Genomic DNA, 19,382 nt, shown 5'->3' with positions numbered 1-19,382 from the left:
TTGTCATTTGTCAATTTGTCTGACTTTAGTAAATGTTGATGTTACTAATAACAGCCCAAAATCTGATTGACAAAGGAAGAATCTCTTTCTTTTTCATTCTGATATCATTCCAGATAGTTCAATACAGACATCAGTGTGGCCCAAACCAACAAATACAGACCAATTTATAAATAGACAGTGTATCTCATGACTGGCCAGAATTTGATTAATATCTCTGAAAGAGATGGTAACAGGAGTGTTCACAAACAACAAGTGAGTCCTTGTCAACCTTATGAAGGAGAACATTCATCATATCCCAATAATAGTCATGGCCTATTCTGCTTAAAGACACTTGTGATATTTTAAAATTAACTTAATTTTTAGTGCATTTTTTATTTATTTTGTTGGGAACTGTTATGAGGTTATATGTACCTTTTGAAAGCTCCCTATTAGATTGTGAGAGTTCTCTCCAGAGATGTGAAAAATTCCCCACTATCTGGGAGAAATGCACAGGGGAGAGTTCAGCTTGGATTTCTAGCTCTGCAACTCCTTACCTTTTCAATATTTAATTTTTTAAAAATTATTACAAGATGGTAGGATTATGAACAAAGCAGTGTAGCATCCCCATATCTCAGAACATCATGAGAGCTGTTCCTAACATATACTGTGTCTTTCCAAGAAGCACTGTAAAATTCTGCTCTTGTTACTTGAATTTTTTTTTAATATTGAGTGCTAAAGGATCATAGTGCTAGAAATGTAAACAGCTTCCAGAACATTTAAACAGTTTGCTGGGTTGCAATAATATTAATAGGCTGTAATTTCTAACTGGAAATAACCATTTCAGGAAAGTAGTAGTCACAGGTTAGATTTTAAACTAGCACTGCGGCAAATTGATGAATTGCAATTTTTTTCTTTGCAGGGAGAGGGCTTGGCAGTCATTGCTCTTGATAATATACCTGCGGAAATAAGGAAATTACTTCTATTAAGGAAATTACTTCTATGGGCCATTCCTCACATCTGTGGCGTGAATGCTGAATTACATTAATATTAATATATGTATATTAATATGTGCATGACATTAGAAATACATATATTTCTAATGTAAAATATTCCGTAGAGTATAGACTTACTAAATGCAGCTATTGACTTAACAAAAATTTTTTAAAAAACAGTAGAAAATGATATTCCTTCATTAAGAAATATAGTAAAACTTTAAACCGAACAACATATTTCAACACATTAAGTTATTGACATGATAGCCATAACTATATACCAACAAGGCAAATTGTGTTTGACTAACTTGATTGAGTTCTTTGATGAAGTAACGGAAAGGGTTGATGAGGGTAGTGCAGTTGATGATGTGTATATGGATTTTCAAAAGGCATTTGATAAAGCACTACATAATAGACTTGTTAACAAAATTAAAGCCCATGGGATTAAAGGGACAGTGTCGGCATGGATACAAAATTGGCTAGGAGACAGAAAGCAGAGAGTATTGGTGAACGGTTGTTTTTCAGACTGGAGGGAAGTATACAGTGGGTGTTCCCCGGGGATCAGTGTTAGGACCACTGCTCTTTTCCTTATATATTAATGACCTGGACTTGGGTATAGAGGGTATTATTTCAAAGTTTGCAGATGACATGAAACTCGGAAATGTAGTAACCAATGCACAGGATGGTAACAGACTTCAGGAGGACATAGACAGACTGGTGAAATGGGCAGACACATAGCAGGTGAAATTTAACGCAGAGAAATGTGAAGTGATGCGTTTTGGTAGGAAGAATGAGGGGAGGCAATATAAACTTAATGGTACAATTTTAAAGGGGGTGCACGAACAGAGAGACCTGGGGTTGCACAGACACAAATCTTTGAAGGTGGTCGGACAAGTTGAGAAGGCTGTTAAAAAAGCATATGGGATCCTGGACTTTATTAATAGAGGCATAGAGTACAAAAGCAAGGAAGTTATACTAAAACTTTATAAAACACTGGTTAGGCCTTAGCTGGAGTATTGTGTTCAATTCTGGGCGTTATACTTTAGGAAGGATGTCAAGGCCTTTAGAGAGGGTGCAAAAGAGATTTACTAGAATGGTGCCAGGAATGAGGGACTTCAGTTATGTGGAGAGACTGGAGAAGCTGGGGTTGATCTTAGAACAGAGAAGGTTAAGGGGAGATTTGATAGAGGTGTTCAAAATCATGAACGGTTTTGACAGAGTAAATAAGGAGAATCTGTTTCCAGTGGCAGAAGGGTCAGTAACCAGAAGGCACAGGTTAAGGTGATTCGCAAAAAAGCCAGAAGCGACATAAGGAAACATTTTTTTATGCAGCAATTGTAATGATCGGGAATGCACTGCCTGAAAAGGTGGTGGAAACAGATTCAATAGTAACTTAATAACTTAACAATAGTAAAAGGGAATTGGATAAAAACTTGAAGGGGAAAAAATTACAGGGCTATGGGGAAATAGCAGGGGAATGAGACTAATTGGATAGCTCTTTCAAAGAGCTGGCACAGGCACAATGGGCCAAATGGCCTCCTCCTGTGCTGTACCTACTATGATGCTCTGACACTATGAAGATATGAGCTAATGCGCAAAGAAATTTTGTATTCAAAGGTTCCTGAGCATAAAACATTACCACATGTCCTATATTATATTGTATGTAATGCTACCAAACCAAAGTCTATTAGAATATATAAATCTATTCGGTGACATATATTATGAAAAAATTACATTTCCAGAGAGTAAAGTTTACTCAAGACAACCACCTGCATGTGCATTGTTGTAGTCTAAAAAACACCAGTTACAGAGAACGCAGTAATCCCAGGTGGGCTGAATGGAGCTTGTTGCATGTCTGCCAGCTGTATTGTTGGCAGGTTATTGCTGCCGGGATGTGAGTTCTCAAAATGTCCCATTTTTCACAAAATTATCGTTTCACACTTAAAGTTTCCATGTTATTGTCATTCTGCATGCTTACATATTATTGAAACATTGATTGCTGTTGAGGGTTAAATTGGTGAGCTGTTGGCTTGAGGGATTTTGCTGTGACTCAGATACGATGCTCAAGGCATATTTGAGCTCACTTCTGAGGAGCAGGGATTTACAGTATAGCTCAATAAATGCCAGCCATATTTCAATTTGCGATACCCTCTGGCTTGAAATTGTTTCAAGAAATGCAGTAGAAGGCCAGCTCAGATAGGGTCAGAGACCCTTACATCCTCACATCCCATCCTGATTCTCCAGGAATAATCAGTGGCAGGGATACGTTCCAAAATTGAAGTGTGATAAACTTCACGGCTGACATACTGATGAACAGAGGGCAGCATGCCACACTAAAATGGAACATTCAGAACAAGACATGTCTTTTCATTTAAAAAAGGATAGCATTTTACTGCTTCAGATTTTAACCAAACTTCAGAGCTACCCTCCTTTCATTAGATGCTAGGTTCACTCTAATACTGAATATACTCAAAGAAAATGTTTTTAATGTTTGGAGTGGGAAGATGTCCAAAAAATTCACATTTCTCCATTCTTTACCTTTACAGACAGATATTTTCTAAATAGTGATCTTGATCGTAATTATTGATATGCATTTCTGCTAAAATCTTTGTTAATACAATTAGGTGTTAAATGTAACAATAAAAAAGTTAACCAGTTTATCCATTGTTTCCCTCCATTTTTTCTACTTGGTTAATTGTTCCCATTTTAATTACTTAAAGCCATTATCAATTTGTGACTTGTTTTCACATATCCACTGTTAACATTTAAAGTGTATATATGAAGTACTGATGTTTTCTAGATGTTCCCTTACGCTGTTTGTTTTATGGGAGACGAGATTATACTAATACCACTTTTTTAAATAGTGTAGAAGTCTAAAGTTATACTGCGCTATTTTTTAAAAACTGGACCAACTTTGCTTTTGTGACGGTTGACTACACTTTGAATGATGTATGCAACCACTTTTATCGTTTCCTGGAGGAAAGGGCGAATGAACATTGCTTGAATTTTCTTTTCCTCCCCTCTCAGACATGCTGCCTTTTAGTCTAGACTTACTACTGGGAGTGTAACATGATCTTGGTTTTGTTTTCAAATGTTGTCTGCTGACCTTCTGAAGAATGCTTATGTTAGTTACATTGATCAATCCATATTGCATCCCATCATTTAGTGGAGAATTAATGTTTTCAATCTGAAGACTCCCCTGAGCCCCTTCCATGAAAATAGATCAGTGTCCTTCTTAAAGTAGCCCTCAGGGAATATCAACAGCATAGTCAGGAAAATGTAAGCATTAAAATATGGACCAAAATGCTGGTGTGAGTTATCTATTTTAAAGGTTCAGTTTTTAATCAAAAAGGCTGCGAGGTGTTTTGTTCCAAAGTATAATAGCTTTATTAAGAAGTTATAATAAGTAACAAAGATGTTAAAATACAAGAGTACAATTAAACATACTAATAAGATGTTCAAATATAACGTGGCAAAGTTTATCACCCCACAAAAGGCCTCGAAGTACACCATCGAAGATCTTTGATATTACTTGAGCTGTCCACCTCGTTCCGAGAATGTTCTATTCAATACGAAGATGTTCTCATCTTATATACGTTTTTTAACACACTAACTCTATATGGGAGCTCCCATCAATCATCCACCCTGTCTCATGAATCTGCCATCTGCTTTACTTCCTTAAATTCCAGATGACACACATCTGACATCATGGGCTCGAATTTCAAGCTGAAGTCCGGTTGCTTTGGGAGGCTCCAAAAATGGGCAAATCCCGAGTGGGTGAGGAAGCCGGCTCCAACCCACAGACACGTCTGTGTGCGCGCACGCACGCGCGCCTCACGAATGCGGATATCCCAATGGCAATTAAAGCCGGCGGGATGATAGTTAACACAGTTATTTAGAAAGTTTGAGTATTTGAAGTAGTTAATTTTATGATGATTGAGGCAGGGGACCAATTTTCATTCAGCCTCAGCGTATTCCCCGTGCTGTGGGAAACATTCCATATTTTAGGAGACATGTTTCAGCCAGCAGCCAGTTGGACATTGAAATGCTTGTTTGACAGATGGGGATAAAAGGTGAGTTATTGCAGCAGGGCACTCTGGTCTTTCAGACAAACTTTTGGCTGGGAGATCTTTGTGTATACACTGAAAATTCTTACTTTTCCCTCAGAATTGTTCTGTTGACACGTATTTACCAACTTTTCGGAACCCCTCAAACTGACACCATCAGGATGGGGGGCACCATGGTTGCATTCACCAGCCTCGCCAGGCACGGCGTGCACTTCTGCCACTTGGAGCTCCACAACACCGTGCTGCGCCACAGACACCTACACAAGAGCACAGAAGGCAACAACAGAGAGAGCGACCTCTCAGGAGGCACTACCCTCACCACAGGGTCTACAGGCCAAGGCTCAGCTTCCTGGACCTCTCTGAGGAGCAGTGCATTCGGAGGCTGAGAGTGAGTCGCCAGGTGGTCGCAGACGTCTGCAGCTCCTTCATGCCGAGCTGCTCCCGGCTGGGCCGAGCGGCATCTCATTACCCGTCACTGTCAAAGTCACCACTGCTCTCAACTTCTTCGCCTCCAGATCATTCCAGGGTTCCACCGGGGATATTGCCAGGGTGTCTCACACAAGTGCTTAAGGCAGGTCACTGACAGCTTGTTCTGCAGGGCCTCGCAATACGTCAACTTCCCCATGGACGACCTCAGCCAGACAGAGAGGGCAGTGGGATTCTACTCTATGGCTGGCTTCCCACGGGTACAGGGTGCAATCGATTGCACCCATATAGCAATCCGAGCACCTCCACACGAGCCAGGACTGTTCATCAACAGGAAGGGCTATCACTCCATCAACACTCAGCACATCTGTGACCACCGCAAGAGATTGCTTCACGTGTGCGCCAGATACCCTGGCAGCTGCCACGATTCCGTCATCCTCCGGGAGTCCAACATCCCACCCCTCTTCCACGCACCAAACACCCGCAAGGGCTGGCTTCTCGGGGACAAGGGATACCCCTTGCACACGTGGCTCGTGACACCTCTGAGGAACCCCATCACTGAGCAACAGTGTCAATATAACGACAGCCACATCGCCACCAGGTGTACGATTGTGCAAGCAATAGGGCTGCTCAAGACTCGATTTAGATGCGTTGATTGTTGTTGGCGGGCACTTCAATACGCACCAGACAGAGTGGGATGCATTATAGTAGTGTGTTGTGCCCTGCGCAACATGGCACAACAGAGAGGGGTGCCGCTTGAGGAGGCCCCATCCTTAAGTGCCATCCACATTGAAGAGGAGGACGAACCCATGGCCAAAGCAGCGGCTCACCTGGCTGCTCATGAGGCCAGGGAGTCACTGATATATGAAAGGTTCTCCTAACATCAGAAAGTCTGAAGAGTCCAGTCCTCAGACCACTTGGAAAGAGCAGTGCCAACACCAGCACCACCCCCCCAGCACAAAACAGTCCTGCAACTACACGTACACCCACTGTAAAGTGACCCAATGGGTGGCATCAAGTGTCCAAGTGTCACCATTCATGGTGAAGCTCATGAAAGGGCCCAATTGCAAAAACCAGTCAAGAATGGGCAAGATGGGGCAGTAGTGGTGAGAATCATAACAGTTAATGTGAAATAACAAAAAACAAATACAAATGGAAAGACACCCTTGTGCATACCCTTTGTGCTCATAAATCCTTAGTCTTCCTCTTCCAACCGCTTCTACCTGGTGCATCCCCTGTGACTCCTGCAGAGGTAGTGGCAGGTTGCTTATGTTCATGCCCTGACCGCTTAGATGCTTTCAGCCCACGCCCTTTGGGGTTTGGAGCCCGTGAGGGCCCCTCCAAAGACTGCTCCCCCTGCTCCCGTGCAGGGGCAGATTTGGCCATCTGGAGAGAAGGCAGCATTGCGGGTAATGGTTGAGTGGGAGGCAACGAGTGAGACGTGGGAGCGCTTTGAGTGAAGTCCCCACTTCCATGTCCCCTTTCGCCATCATCCATCTCCTGGACCAGGCCTACATCATTCCAACGCCCTGCTGAAGAACAGTTTGGAAGACATGTGTGGTGCCCTGGAAGGCCACTTCTAAAGTATCTGACAGCCTGTTTAAAGCGGCAGAATGGTGAATCCGAACAACCGTTGTCAGGGCTTGAATTGACTCATTTGTGAGCCATGCTTGAAGCTCAACGGAGGCTGCCATTCTCTCCATCGCGGACATTCCCGCACTTAACTGTGCTGCCATTCCAGTAATGCAGGAGTTGGACTCCTCCATCCTCTGCACTATTGTGGAGAGTGTGTGTGGCACCTGTTCCAATACCTCACAAATGTGCTGCTGTCCCTCGATCATTCTCCTTCAAAAGGATGGCCCCAGGGTTCAGCATCTGCGTCCAGCTGAGCAGAGCCCGGAGAGGAGTGCGCCCACTGACGCGGACTCTCCGCAATTGCCCCTGCCACCAGTGTCACCCCTGTCACTTGTGTGTGGTGACTCACCAGGTGCCAACCCAACTAACTGACTACGAGGACCCACCGAGGTGTGAGTATCTGCGCTGGTGGATGGCTTGCTATGATGTGACGGTGCTCCCTCAGATGCCGGGAGCTCCTCTGAGGAATCGCCCTCTGCTCTCACTGCGGTCGTTGAAGGGCCTGTAAGAGAACAGAAGGCAATATTAAGCATCATCACAGATGTGTCATGTTGCAATGAGCATACTGAGGTGTTCAACATGGCAAGCATTGTTAACATCAATTCATATTGAGTGTGATGAATGTTGTCACCAGACATTTGTGGGTTGCCAGTCTCGGCATCCCCAACGGACAGGCACTCGAGGATGTGGCTGATCTCCAGCGCCTCCTGCTCCACGTCTGTGAGGACCACTATTTGATGTGGCCCCCCTCCAGTCCTCTCCCACTCGCGTGCATTTTGTGCTCTCCTCCAAGAAGGGGAGAAAGTACGTCTGAGTGAGTGATAGTGAAGTAGCCAGCCAATGAATGCTTTGGGTCAGGCTGACCGAGAAAGAGATGCATCAGAGGGGTGAGTATGAGACAGAGCCATCACATTGGTTGAGGATTGGGGTGAGTGGTAGTGGTGGGGTGACTAATTGGGAGGTGAGGAAGTGCAGGTAAGTTGAGGATGAGCTTTAAATGGGTGTGCGGAGTGATGTGATAGAGTAGTCTTGGCAGTGCAGAATGAGTTGGGGGGGAGGAGGGCACGGTGATGTGGAACACGGAATGCAGGAGAATCAATAAGTGTACTCACTTTTGCTGACCTAGTTAGGTCATTGAAGCGCTTTCTGCACTGTACCCAGGTGCGGGAGATGTTGCTGCTGCTGGTGACCTCCTCTGCCACCTCGAGCCAGGCCGCCTTGGTGGCAGAGGCAGGGCACTTCCTTCCGTCCGCGGGGTAAAAGATTTCCCTCCTCCACCTCACCTTGGACAGTAGCTGCTGCAGTGAGGCATCATTAAATCTGGGAGCAGCCTTGCCCCTGTGCTGCTCCATTGTGCCTTTTTGGTGTTTGCTGCAGCAAAAGCCTTTGGAGCAATGGCCTTTTAAATAGAGCCACTCCAACTGACAGCCTGTCATGCGGGTGCACAGTCTGCCTGCTGTGCAGCTTTCGGACGGCAAACCCAGAAGCTGCGTTAAGGGCCACCAATTAACTCACGATCGCGTGGAAACGGTAAGATTTTATTAGTCGGGTTGCCCATTGACTAACCCTCCCCCACACCCCCCCTGCTGCCATCCCGCCGCCATTTGAAAATCGAGCCCCATGCCTCCCATATAATTAGTTAGTTGTCTCTGCATAATCAAGAACACTTATCTTTGCCCAAAACATACTAAAACTAAAAACTAAAGGGATCAAGGGATATGGGGAAAAAGTGGGAACAGGGTGCTGAGTTAGACGATCAGCCATGATCATTTTGAATGGCGGAGCAGGCCTGAAGGGCCGAATGGCCTACTCTTGCTCCTATTTTCTATGTTTCTACAACTCCCATTGCCCATCTTATGCACGAGACAAGAATGACACAGGATTCTCAATAGTTAACAGATCCTCTCTGCAGAAGGTAATCAAAAGCTTGATCAACAGAAAGCCTTCGTTCACAGGTAAAACTGACTTAACACATTTCCTTAACAAGGTTAGCAATATTATATTGAAAGCTTGTATAATGCTTTTCTTACAGTTGGTAAAATGACAGGTTGGGTAACTTGATAAATATTTTTTGATACATGTACTTTAATTTGGAACAACATTATAGAAATTTTCCAAGTTCTGAAAGACTTGATAAACTTGATTCAGACAAATTGTTCTCATCCTTATAAGAATTTTTAGAAACCGGAAAATCCATTAGGTCCAACAAGCCTGTCCTCTGTTCAACATCATCTGCCCGCCTTCTCACCACCTCCCTCAATCTTTTCTATCTCTAGAAATGTATCTAGTTATCTCTTCAACCCATTTACACTGTTTGCTTTAGTAGCATTCCTCATAACTTACTCCATAACTCTGTTGCCCTTTGGATGAAAAAGTTCTGTTTGACTCTCCTTCTTACCACAAACATTCTAATTTTAAGTTGTGCTCACTTTCTCACAAAAGTGTTTAAATACTATGGGATTTAATTACAAATTAAGAATAAGTAAGGAATTCGGGCAGAAATATTTTATATAAAGGACGATGGACACGTGAAATTAGTTACCAGGGAACACCGCTGAAGCAAATCATATAAGTGAGTTCCAGAGATAATTAATTATGCTTATTGGAGAAGATATTGTACTGTATGATGAGAGGGTGGGGTTGAAATTAGTTCGAAAGAACCTTTTACCGCTAAAGTTGATTTTGGTTGGAATTATTCAATACCCTTGAATTGAGGTATAGATATCTTGTTCACTTGTTTAAGTCACTCAGTATCTCAGTTTACTCCACTGTATTATTATAAAAGTTATTAGCAAATATCCTGATATATTAAAATATCAGTCTCTCCTTCCTTTCTGTCCCACTTTGTGCAAGAATAACAGGAAGCTTAGACCTACCTCTGATGGCAGCAGGAGGTATGAATTCCAGTGGCAACACTTGGTAGTAGCATAAGAAAAACAAAACTGAAGGATAAATACAATCATTCGTATCTTCCAGCCTGAATAGGGTAATCCAAGGCTGGAACACTTTCTCAAGGTTAAGATGAAACAAAGATGTGATTTGGTCACTCTGGTCAGATTTGCTCTCTGTTTGAAAACCATATCGCAGTAGGTAGCTGTGAGTGGTTGTTTTATATTGTGGTGTTATCTTTCGTTGTTTCTGTGGGTCAGAAAGACAGTTTGTATAGAGAATTGTAATTGGAATTAGTGGGATATGTAGTTTAATTAAGTGACTGAGGACAATTGACTATAACGCACCAGTTTTGGAAAAATGTTTACACTTTAAGCATTTCCAGAGGAGACTACCTATGTTTTGGGATTTACTGCACAGTGCTGCTGCTATAAATGTGCTGAGATCACACTATAAATCAATTCACATTTATTGTCCTTCACATTTAGAATTGTGTGTGCAGCATGTGTGTGTGTGTATGTGTTGTAACCTCATAATTTTGCACATTTAACCTATTCGAATGAAATGTTTATTCATTGTAAACTGCAAACAGAAAGCTAGGTTTAGCTGTGGCTGCATTTTTACAAATGATTTATTTTACCAGTCATGTTGACTAGATTTATAGCTGTGGGGTCGTGTTTTTTGGAGACCAAGTATCTTTCTCAGTTCATTGTATATTTTATGTGTTGAATATATTTATTTTTAAATTATTAATTGTACAATCCTGTTCTCACCTATCATCTACACATGTGTATTTTCCAGCGGAAATGAGCAACAGGCACCCAGGAGGCCTATTTTCTCCCCCTCCCTGCCCAGTCCAAGGGCATCAAGCCCAATTGTAACACCTGTACTATCACCCAACCCAAGACCAGCTAATTCAGCACGGGATAGGGAACGAACCTGAGACCTTCCTGGTCTGTCTGGCTCAGGTCCTCATTGGGTAGTGCATTAGGAGAACCATGGAAAATTCCAAATCTATATCGGTATGTTTCAGTCCAATGTCACTTTGTGTCTGTTCGTCCTTTTTGTGTGATCTGATCAGTCCATAGAAGCACATGAACGCCAAGTCTCACCGTCATTGCTCCTGAAAACCTTTTTATCAGTCGATATTCCTTAATAACATCTTCCCATTGGTCATTGCTATTGTTATCCCTGTCCTCCAGCAGCCATATTTGACCCATGATTTAGAGGCAAGTGCTCTGAGATCAACTTTGAGCTCTGCTTCCCAGCTCTCAGCCTGACCGTCTAACGCACACCAGCCCCTATTGGATCTTGAACCAGCGGCCAACCTCATCCTAAACCTTGGCCTCAACCAACATCCTCTTCCCACCCCCTGCAGCAAAACCTGCTGTGCCTACAATTGAACCAGGAACCAGCCTCCGCTGGAGCTTTCCTCCAATGCCTTACATATGTTCTCTGCTCACACCTCACCCAGTACTTTCCATTCCCTGATCTCTGACCAGGATTCAACTATCATCATGAAATGTTACAGCACAGAAACAGACTATTCAGCCCATGAAGTTGGTATCAGTGTTTCTTTTTCCCAGTGAGCTACTTAGACTAATACCACTCAATACCACTCACCTGCTCATTCCCCATACCATTTAATATTCTTCTTTTTCAAACAACTAACAACTTCCCTTTTAAAAGGATCTATGGATTTTACTTCAACAACAATTTGTGGCAAGAGAAATTGACATTCTAATTATCAGAAGAATTTTTGTCTAACATTCCCTTTTAATTCTTTTAGTGATATCTTAAATTTGTGTCTCTTGTTACTGTCTCACTGATGAGTGGAAATAAGCTGTCACAATTTGCCTTATCGTAACCATTCATACTCTTGAAAACATCCAGTAGTCATCCCTTAACTTTCTCAATTCTAGCAAAAATGCCCTAACTTCTGAAGTCTCTCTTCATAACTGTCACCCCATAGCCTGGGTAACAGCCTAGCAAATCAACAATGCACCTTTTCCTCCAATAATAGATTGCATAAAACAGCACACAGTACTCCTACTGCAACATAAATAAGAACTTGTAGAAGTTCAACATTATCTCTTTTTGCTTTTGTATTCTATCACGCTAGATATAAAACCAAGGATTACGTTTCCCTTTTTATAGCCTTATCTCCTTGTGCTAGTATCTTTTTAATGACCTGTTTGTCCTGTCGGCACACCAAGATCCCTCTGCTCCTGTACTCTGTTTAAAATCTTTCCATTTAAAGTGTATTCCCTTTCCCTATTTTTCCAAAATGTATTACTTCACATCTCTCTGCATAGAACTGCAACTGCCATCTATCTGCCCATCATGCTAGCCTGTCTTTGTTCCCCAACAGTCTTTCACAATTTGCCATATCTTCAAATTTGGTGTCATTGATAAATTTTGATATTGTTCTCTCAATTGCTAAGTCCAGATCATTTATATGTGTGGTAAATAATAGCATTCCCAACACAGACCCCGGTGGAACATCACGTACCACATTTTTCTAGGCTGAGAAACATGCTTTTATCCATACCCTTTGCTTTCTGCCCTCCAACCATCTCTATATCCATGTGGCCACATTCCCTTTAATTCCATTTGGCATTATCCTTGCAAAAATTTCTTATATGGTACTTGGTACCACATGCTTTTTGAAAATTCATATTAACCACAGCTACTGTATATCCTTTATCTATCCTCTCTGTTATTTTACAAAAGAATTCAATAAGGTTGTTTTATATTTATGCACATGTGTGTATATATATATATATATATATATGGAGCCAAGGCGGGTAAATGGAGTTAGGATACAGATCAGCCATGATCTCATTGAATGGCAGAACAGGTTCCAAGGGTTGAATGGTCTACTCATGTTCCTATGTCCTCGAAAGGATTAAAGTGAACAGATTTTCTCCAGCACATGGATATGACTTCTAGTCTTTGTTTTTCACAGTGATGTTTATTATGTTTTTTTGACATTTTCTTTGCAGGAACAACAGAGCGGGTATGCCTGATCCAGGGAACAGTAGAAGCTCTGAATGCAGTTCACAGCTTCATTGCAGAGAAGATCCGAGAAATGCCTCAGAATATGGCAAAGACAGAACCGGTTAGCATCCTGCAGCCTCAAACCACAGTGAACCCGGACCGTATCAAACAAGTGAGTTACTAATAGTGTATAGTATTAGTGTGCTATTTTGAATTAGAATTTGCAAGCACAGTTGATGGTGGGGGAGGAGTGCGGCAACAACTCCACTTGTCAGGTGGCTAATAGAGCAATGGCACTTTAAAACTACAGGCCAGCTCAATCAAAGAGAATGCAAGACCAAGATGGTAGTTAAGAATAAATTAACAGATAAGCCTTTTTGGCTGCAACATATTTTGATTGTGTGATCAATTGATGACTATGACTTAGCCAGCTCCCACCACCAACCCAAAGCTGTGCTCATTACTGATGTGCAATGATTGTTAATTTAGTTTCGTGAAATGGAAGAAAGCTAGGACATTTCTGCCATGAGGTGAACAATTTTGTTGCCCACTTTTTTAGTATGGGCATTCTTTGACCTGTATTAATGTTTTAATTCAACTAGGTTTCAGGGTGTAATAATTGTATTGACTGAACATGTTGTTAAAGGAAGATTGTCTGCAATGCTTTTGTATAAATAATTCTTTTACATTTTTATTTTGTCTAACTGCAACATGGGGAAAAGGGAAACCACTTTTTATACAAAAAAGAGGAAATATAGTTCCATGCAACTTCTATGGTTTTTATTCGTTCGTGGGATGTGGGCGTCACTGGCGAGGCCAGCATTTATTGCCCATCCCGAATTGCCCTTGAGAAGGTGGTGATGAGCCACCTTCTTGAACCACTGCAGTCCATGTGGTGAAGGTTCTCCCACAGTGCTGTTCGGTAGGGAGTTCCAGGATTTTGACCCAGCGACGATGAAGGAATGGCGATATATTTCCAAGTCGGGATGGTGTGTGACTTGGAGGGAAACGTGCAGGTGGTGGTGTTCCCCTGGGCCTGCTGCCCTTATCCTTCTAGGTGGTAGAGATTTGGGAGGTGCTGTCGAAGAAGCCTTGGCGAGTTGCTGCATTGCATCCTGTGGATGGTACACACTGCAGCCACGGTGCGCCGGTGGTGAAGGGAGTGAATGTTTAGGGTGGTGGATGGAGTGCCAATTAAGCGAGCTGCTTTGTCCTGGATAGTGTCAAGCTTCTTGAATGTTGTTGGAGCTGCACTCATCCAGGCAAGTGGAGAGTATTCCATCACACTCCTGACTTGTGCCTTGTCGATGGTGGAAAGGCTTTGGGGAGTCAGGAGGTGAATCACTTGCCGCAGAATACCCAGCCTCTGACCTGCTCTTGTAGCTACAGCATTTATGTGGCTGGTCCAGTTAAGTTTCTGGTCAATGGTGACCCCTAGAATGTTGATGGTGGGGGATTCAGCGATGGTAATGCCGTTGAATGTCAAGGGGAGGTGGTTAGACTCTCTCTTGTTGGAGATGGTCATTGCCTGGCACTTGTCTGGCGCGAATGTTACTTGCCACATATCAGCCCAAGCCTGGATGTTGTCCAGGTCTTGCTGCATGCGGGCTCGGAATGCTTCGTTATCTGAGGGGTTGCGAATGGAACTGAACACTGTGCAATCATCAGCGAACATCCCCATTTCTGACCTTATGATGGAGGGAAGGTCATTGATGAAGCAGCTGAAGATGGTTGGGTCTAGGATACTGCCCTGAGGAACTCCTGCTCAATGTCCTGGGGCTGAGATGATTGGCCTCCAACAACCATTTTCCTTTGTGCTAGGTACTGGAGAGTTTTCCCCCTGATTCCCATTGACTTCAATTTTACTAGGGCTCCTTGATGCCACACTCGGTCAAATGCTGCCTTGATGTCAAGGACAGTCAGTCTCACCTCACTTCTGGAATTCAGCTCTTTTGTCCATGTTTGGACCAAGGCTGTAATGAGGTCTGGAGCCGAGAGCTCCTGATGGAACTCAAACTGAGCATCAGTGAGCTGGTTATTGGTGAGTAAGTGCCGCTTGATAGCACTGTCGATGACACCTTCCATCACTTTGCTGATGATTGAGAGTAGACTGATGGCATGGTAATTGGCCGGATTGGATTTGTCCTGCTTTTTGTGGACAGGACATACTTGGGCAATTTTCCACGTTGTTAGGTAGATGCCAGTGTTGTAACTGTACTGGAACAGTTTGGCTAGAGGCGCAGCTAGTTCTGGAGCACAAGTCTTCAGCACTACAGCTGGGATGTTGTCGGGGCCCATAGCCTTTGCTGTATCCAGTGCACTCAGCCATTTCTTGATATCATGTGGAGTGAATCGAATTGGCTGAAGACTGGCTTCTGTTATGGTGGGGATATCGGGAGGAGGCCGAGATGGATCATCCACTCGGCACTTCTAGCTGAAGGTGGTTGCAAAATGTGGCTCTCATTTGCCTGTCCAAGCAGTGATGGCTGTGTCGAATTACTACCTCTTCATGAAACAATTACATCAGGAGCACATTATTTACCTTCGCACCATTCTACAAGATTACTTTTACCACAGTTTTGCGTAGGGTTTCCTTTATCAGCGCAATCCGTCCCAATCAATGCAAAAGAACGCGGAAAATCAAGCGTAAGTTACGTCAAGCAGAAATCGAATTTCCGTGATCTTCAACGTTAGTTCAAAAATCATTGCGCCCGAAGCCAGACCCGCCCACATAACCGGCTACGGTTCCAGATCAAAATAACGAGGATGGCGAGTTTCCGCTGATTGCGTCTGTGCCCGTTCGAGGAGGGTTTTCAAATTAAGCTCGTTTTCATAGGCACACAGACAATAGTAGGCATGTTTTAAACGTTTTTACATGTTAAAAAATATTTAATTTACTAAGAAACTGACTAGTGTACACTAATGAAACTAATAAATGGTTTTTAAAGTCATTTTCAGTGATTTAAAATCAGGATCCTCACAGGTGGATGACTAGACACCCTTATTAAAAATGGTTATTTTTTGTGATAAACCCATTTTCATAAAACTGCACCAGGTTACCACTCTTAAGCACATCAATGAATATTTTTAAGCAAAGAAAAAAAAATGATTACGTTCTAATACGTTGACCGATTGCACTGGTTCATGGAAGATTTTACATTTTTGATTATGCAAATACATTTGTGATTATGCAAGTACATTTGAGCAGAGACTTGAACAGTAATATAAACAGTGCAATTTCAACCACAATTTGCGCCCAATTTGCCAATTGTGCCCAAAGTTGAAACTCTACCCCTATGTCTTAACTAGAAACTAGAAGGCCAATTGCTGCAAAATTGTCCCTGCTGTCTCTGAAACTGGAACCAGATATTTTGCAGATATGTGATTCCTATTTAGTACAGTATTGGTCCAGAGGTAATCATTCTTTTTGAAAATGATTCCTACCTGGAACTTTTTGTTTTGCACTGAAGAATCATTAATTTCATAGTCTTGAATGTGCTAAAGCATATTCTTTGCCACCTTTGACATCACTGGTTGCCCTGTTAAATCAATTGTGCATTTTTAAAAATAAATTTGACACTCCCTCCAAGGCCAATATATCCTTCCGAAGGTAGAGCTGCTCACAGTACTCCAGGTGCAGTCTAACCAGAGTTTTGTATAGCTGCAGCATAACTTCTGCCCCCTTGTACTCCAGTCCTCTAGATATAAAGGCCAGCATTCCATTAGCCTTCTTGATTATTTTCTGCACCTGTTCATGACACTTCAATGATCTATGTACCTGAACCCCGAGGTCCCTTTGGACATCCACTGTTTTTTACTTTTTACCATTTAGAAAGTACCCTGTTCTTTCCTTTTTTGATCCAAAGTGGATGACCTCACATTTGTCTACATTGAATTCCATTTGCCACAGTTTTGCCCATTCACCTAATCTATCAATATCGCTTTGTAATTTTATGTTTTCATCTACACCGCTTACAATGCCACCAATCTTCGTGTCATCGGCAAACTTAGATATGAGACTTTCTGTGCCTTCATCTAAGTCGTTAATAAATATTGTGAATAATTGAGGCCCCAAGACAGATCCCTGTGGGACTCCACTAGTCAATGTGAGTACCTTCCCATTATCCCTACTCTCTGTCGCCTTTCGCTCAGCCAACTTCCTAACCAAGTCCGTACTTTTCCCTCGATTCCATGGGCTTCTATCTTAGCTAACAGTCTCTTATGTGGGACCTTATCAAATGCCTTCTGGAAGTCCATATAAATAACATCCATTGACATTCCCCTGTCCACTACTTTAGTCGCCTCTTCAAAAAATTCAGTCAGGTTTGTCAGGCACGACCTGCCTTTCACAAATCCATGCTGGCTCTCTCTGATTAACTGAAAATTCTCGAGGTGTTCAGTCACCCTATCCTATAATTCCCTGGTTTCCCTCTCTCTCCTTTCTTAAAAAGCGGAGTGACATGTGCAATTTTCCAATCCAGAGGGACAGTTCCTGAATCTAGAGAACTTTGAAAGATTATAGTTAGGGCATCTGCAATGTGCTCACCTACTTCCTTTAAAACCCTGGTATGGAAACCATCTGGTCCTGGGGATTTGTCACTCTTTAGTGCTATTATTTTCTTCATTACTGTTGCTTTACTTATATTAATTTTATCGAGTCCCTGTCCCCGATTCAGTATTCGTTTTCTTGCGATTTCCGGAATGCTATCCTGTTTTTCTACTGTAAATACTGACGCAAAGTAATCGTTCAACATGTCCGCCATTTCCCCATTGTCAATGACAATATCCCCACTTTCAGTTTTTAAGGGGCCAACACTGCTCCTGACCACCCTCTTTTTCCTAATGTAACTATAAAAGTTCTTCATATTGGTTTTGATACCCCTTGCAAGTTTCTTTTCATACTCTCTTTTTGTAGCTCTTACTATCTGTTTTGTGACTCTTTGTATCTTTCCCATTTGCCAGGATCTGTGCCATTTTTTGCCTTTTGTTTGTGCCTGTGGTCTGCACCTGCATACTTCCTTCTGCTGCTTGCAAGCATCCTCCCAGTTCTCGAAACTTGTGAATCATGGAATACCTTTGGCGCTTCACTTGTGCTGCACAGCACCAATTTCTTGTCACGTGATTTGCTCCTAGTCAGCAACAATTTACAGATGATAAAATAAAACTGAATGGAAAAGATTGTTCTTGAGGTAGAAACATTCCCATTCTTGTGCTAGGAGTTCTCCAGCTTGTGTCAAAAGTCAGCCACGTTTCACAGTCATTTGACTGGAAGAAGAGATTATCTAAGAAAGTTAAGGTATTATTTGTGGTTTTGTAAGTTTTGAAAGTACAAATGTTCTGTGCATAGTAACCTTACTGGCCTTCAAGGCACATCAACACAAAACAAGATTCTTTGAGGAAGGGATTAAATGCATTGTAAAATACTAAAGAGAATGCAGATGCATTTATACTGTGTGGGACCTGTGGGAACGATGTGTCATCTCCCTTATCCCCAGCGACAGACTCGTAGACCAGTGCAAAGCTGCATCTGTAGGGTTGCCAACCCTGGTTGGATGTTTGATCACATCACATTATGTTTGACCATGCAACATTCAATCATGTGGTATTTGATCACGTGACACTTGCTCACAGTTTATGAATGTTATTGCATTCACCCTTATAAAGGTTGGGTGGCGTGCAATTGATTGTCTTTATCGCGGTTTTGCGCTAGCAACTTTCGTGCGAGAAGTTTCAAGAACTTGGAGGATGCCTGCAAGCAGTAGAAGGAAGTATGCAGGTGCAGACCACAGGCACAAAGCTCTGGTTGCTAGCAGCTGTACCTGGGAGATTCATCTTCCATTTCAGGAGACCCCTGGACATCCGAGAGCATTGCTACCACTAACTCTGCCCAAAAGACATAGTTGTTTGTAGCTAGGATATAACCCCTAATCGAGTGTTATATATCAGCCTCCCAAGCATGGCTAAGCATTAAAGCTGGTGCCCACTGTTAGAGATAGCAGCAACAGCTTCTGCACAAGGAAATTACATTTAACTAAACTAGGAATGTGTTTTTTGAAGATGTTACAGATATAGTGGACATGGGAAATTCAGTTGGTACTATACCTGGATTTCAGAAAACATTTGACAAGGTTCTACATTGATGATTAATGGCTAAAATAAGGTGTCATAGGTGATGGGTTAAAATGTGGTGTGAAAGGGATATTTGGTTTAAAAGCAGGACACAGAAACCAGTAGCAGGGATGCTGGTATTGTAAGCAAAATTTCCAAGTTCGTTGTTGATACTGAAACAAGAGGCAGGCCAAAAGTAACTTCAGTCAAGTGAAGTATCCCACCAGATAGTCAGTATCTTTAACTTTGGGACCCTAGACATACACTCCTGCAAAGTGGGCATGTC

At 42.5% G+C, this 19,382-nt stretch overlaps 1 protein-coding gene across 1 annotated transcript in view; it reads left to right on the top strand.

Moving 5' to 3' along the window:
• LOC137326376 (RNA-binding protein Nova-1) overlaps positions 1-19,382 on the top strand; it is a 221,810-nt gene that overhangs the window by 146,928 nt on the left and 55,500 nt on the right. The window contains exon 3 of the mRNA XM_067991384.1: positions 12,994-13,160. Coding sequence (XP_067847485.1) covers positions 12,994-13,160 — 167 coding nt within the window. The remainder of the gene's footprint in view (positions 1-12,993; positions 13,161-19,382) is intronic.

Source organism: Heptranchias perlo, chromosome 10 (genome assembly GCF_035084215.1).
Source record: "Heptranchias perlo isolate sHepPer1 chromosome 10, sHepPer1.hap1, whole genome shotgun sequence".
Taxonomy (NCBI): Eukaryota; Metazoa; Chordata; class Chondrichthyes; order Hexanchiformes; family Hexanchidae; genus Heptranchias; species Heptranchias perlo.
Note: the sequence above shows the minus strand (reverse complement) of the source record. Positions and strands in the feature narration are given on the sequence as shown.